The 2,538-nt window shown below is 37.8% G+C and overlaps 1 protein-coding gene across 1 annotated transcript; it reads right to left on the minus strand.

Annotated features, from left to right (window-relative positions):
* Window positions 1–504: 504 nt before the first annotated feature.
* On the minus strand, window positions 505–2,286 carry LOC145108549 (cytochrome P450 81Q32-like). The gene is made up of 2 exons (XM_079045582.1): window positions 1,360–2,286; window positions 505–1,256 (listed from the first exon to the last, which is right to left on the minus strand). The coding sequence occupies exons 1-2, from the start codon at window positions 2,242–2,244 to the stop codon at window positions 621–623; spliced, it is 1,521 nt and encodes a 506-aa protein (XP_078901708.1). The 5' UTR covers window positions 2,245–2,286; the 3' UTR covers window positions 505–620.
* Between the last annotated feature and the right edge of the window lie 252 nt (window positions 2,287–2,538).

Below are 2,538 nucleotides of genomic sequence, written 5' to 3' on the forward strand. Positions count from 1 at the left end.
TCATTTTTTCATATGTCGCCGTATTAGGCCTCCTAATTAATGACATGTTATTTGTCAACCTATTGATTCTCCATTTTAAATTTTAAATTTGATACTCTAATTTGATTAAATTAATAACATTAAAATTAAAATTAAAATTAAATTAATAAAGATTATATGATGATATAATTTCATGTATTTATTTAAATCAGCAATTATACTTTTATATAACTAAAAAATACCTCTTAATTAATAATTTATTTAAAAGAATTGATTAGTAATTTTAAGTTTTTACTATGAAAGTTTAATTAAGTTTATAATCATGGTTTACCCATATTATAAACTATATATATATATATATATATATATATATATATATATATATATATATATATATATATATATATATATATATATATATATATATATATATATATATATATATATATATAAAAGGGCTTTGCATGGCCTAATTAGATGGCTGGCATGGTATAATATCCATCAGAGCAATTATTCAATGTAGTGATAAAGTTCTATTATAAATTCGTTACATTTTTTTTTTGTATCACAAGAGATGCTTTAGTGATAGTTAACTTCCATGTGTCTAGCCAAACCTGTTTTGTGGTTTTACATGTTTAAAGCTATTTCCCGAGGAGAGGAACCACAGATATTAAATTGTGGGTTATCGGACGTGGTCTACACTTGGCGACCAAAGGTTGAGCCTTGGGCATGGTGAGGCCAAGACCTTCTCTCATATCAACCATCTCTTCACCTATCTCTTCCCAGTCGAAGCACTGTATAAGCAAACCTATTGTCAAGCAAACCATACGCATAGCCAAACCTTCCCCAGGACAACTTCTCCTTCCAGACCCGAATGGCATGAACCTAAACCCATCTTTTGTGCTTTCTAGACTTTCGAACCTTTCCGGGAGAAACTTTTCAGGGTCATTCCAGAGGTCGGGATCACGATGTATGGCCCATTGATTAATGAGTAGCATGGTCCCACGTGGGATGTGAAAGCCTCCAACCACACAATCTTCCGATGACTCGTGAGGTACTAGGAGTGGGACTGTAGGATACATTCGCAAAGTCTCGTTCACAATACAACGAATATAAGGTAAGCTGCTCATGTCTGATTCGTCAACAAGACGGTTCTTCCCAACATGACTGTCGATTTCCTTCTGTGCCTTCTTTATAACATGTGGATGGCTGAGCAAAAGTGAAAGAGCCCATTCGGAAGTCGAGGCAGAAGTATCAGTTCCAGCAGTTAGCAGGTTCTAATCATCAACAAGATTTAATGTCAATGATTTTGCAAAAATATATAATATTGATAGCTTCATAAATCTTTTGTAGAAGTGTAAGGAATTCGATCTTAATTACCAGGCAAAAGCTTGTAATAATTTCGTCAGTGTAGTACTCCGGATCAGTTTTTTGTAGCTGCAATAGAACTTCAATCATTGTGTTGTTCTTCTTGTTTTCCAGTTCAATCCCATCCACTTTTCGCTGTCGTTCGATCAACTCTTGAAAGAATGCGTCCCTCTTTTTCTGCAAATCAATCATCTTCTTTTCCAACCCTTTCATTCCAAACCATCTCATGATGGGCAAATGATCCCCTAAATTTGAAGTATCCGCCACCAGAGCCGTCTCCTTAACCATCTCCTGGAACCGTTTCCCTTCCTCCTCCAATTCTCCGGATCCGCCAAAATACCTTTTCCCGGATATCATCCTCATCATCAGGTTAAGCTTCATCTCGTGGAATACCGACTTAAAGTTCACAGGTGAAGAACATTCAGACATCAACCTACGTATCATGAGTCTTCCTTCGTCGACGCGTATGTCACGGAGGTCGTTTAGGCGGTGTGAGGAGAAGATCTCGATGGTGGAGATCCGGCGAAGGTTGCGCCAGTGGTCGCCGTAAGATGACCAACCGATGCTGGTGTAGTTGGAGCCAAGAATCTTTCCAGCAAGCAGACGAGGGCGGTTGGCAAAGATGATGTCGTTCTTAGTGAAACACTCTTCGGAGGCTGAACGGGAGGAGACAACAAGGACCCGGCGGAATCCAAAGCGGAGAAGGAGGATTGGCCCATGTTTAGCGGAGATTGCGGCGAAGGTCCTGTAGAGAGGTTTCTTCAAAAGGTGGAGGTGGCCGATCAGAGGGAGGGTTGGAAAGAGAGTTGGCGGAAGGTTAGAGAATTTCCGGCGGAAGTGAGAGGCGAACAGAAATGAAGCGAGAAGTAACAGGACGGTAATGAAGAGATATTCCATGATCGTTGAAATCGAGAAATGAGCTTTGGTGGAGTTCTTTTTGTTATAGGGATCAGAAATAAAATGAGCAGATAACACCCTCTCATCATTTTTATAAAAAGTCAACCTATAATAACTATTTGTAATCAGTTTTTTCGAAAAACAATGCAATTTCAACTCATAAAAATACTTTAGGATTGTTTAAATGGTGAAAATGGGTGTCTTTTTAGCCAACCCTTTATTTTATTACGTCTAAATGGTGAAAATGAGTGTCTTTTTAGCCAACCCTTTATTTTATTACGTCTTAATGGTGAA

The sequence above is a fragment of the Lactuca virosa genome, chromosome 4 (assembly GCF_052849685.1).
Source record: "Lactuca virosa cultivar CGN04683 chromosome 4, Lactuca_virosa_CGN04683_v6, whole genome shotgun sequence".
Taxonomy (NCBI): Eukaryota; Viridiplantae; Streptophyta; class Magnoliopsida; order Asterales; family Asteraceae; genus Lactuca; species Lactuca virosa.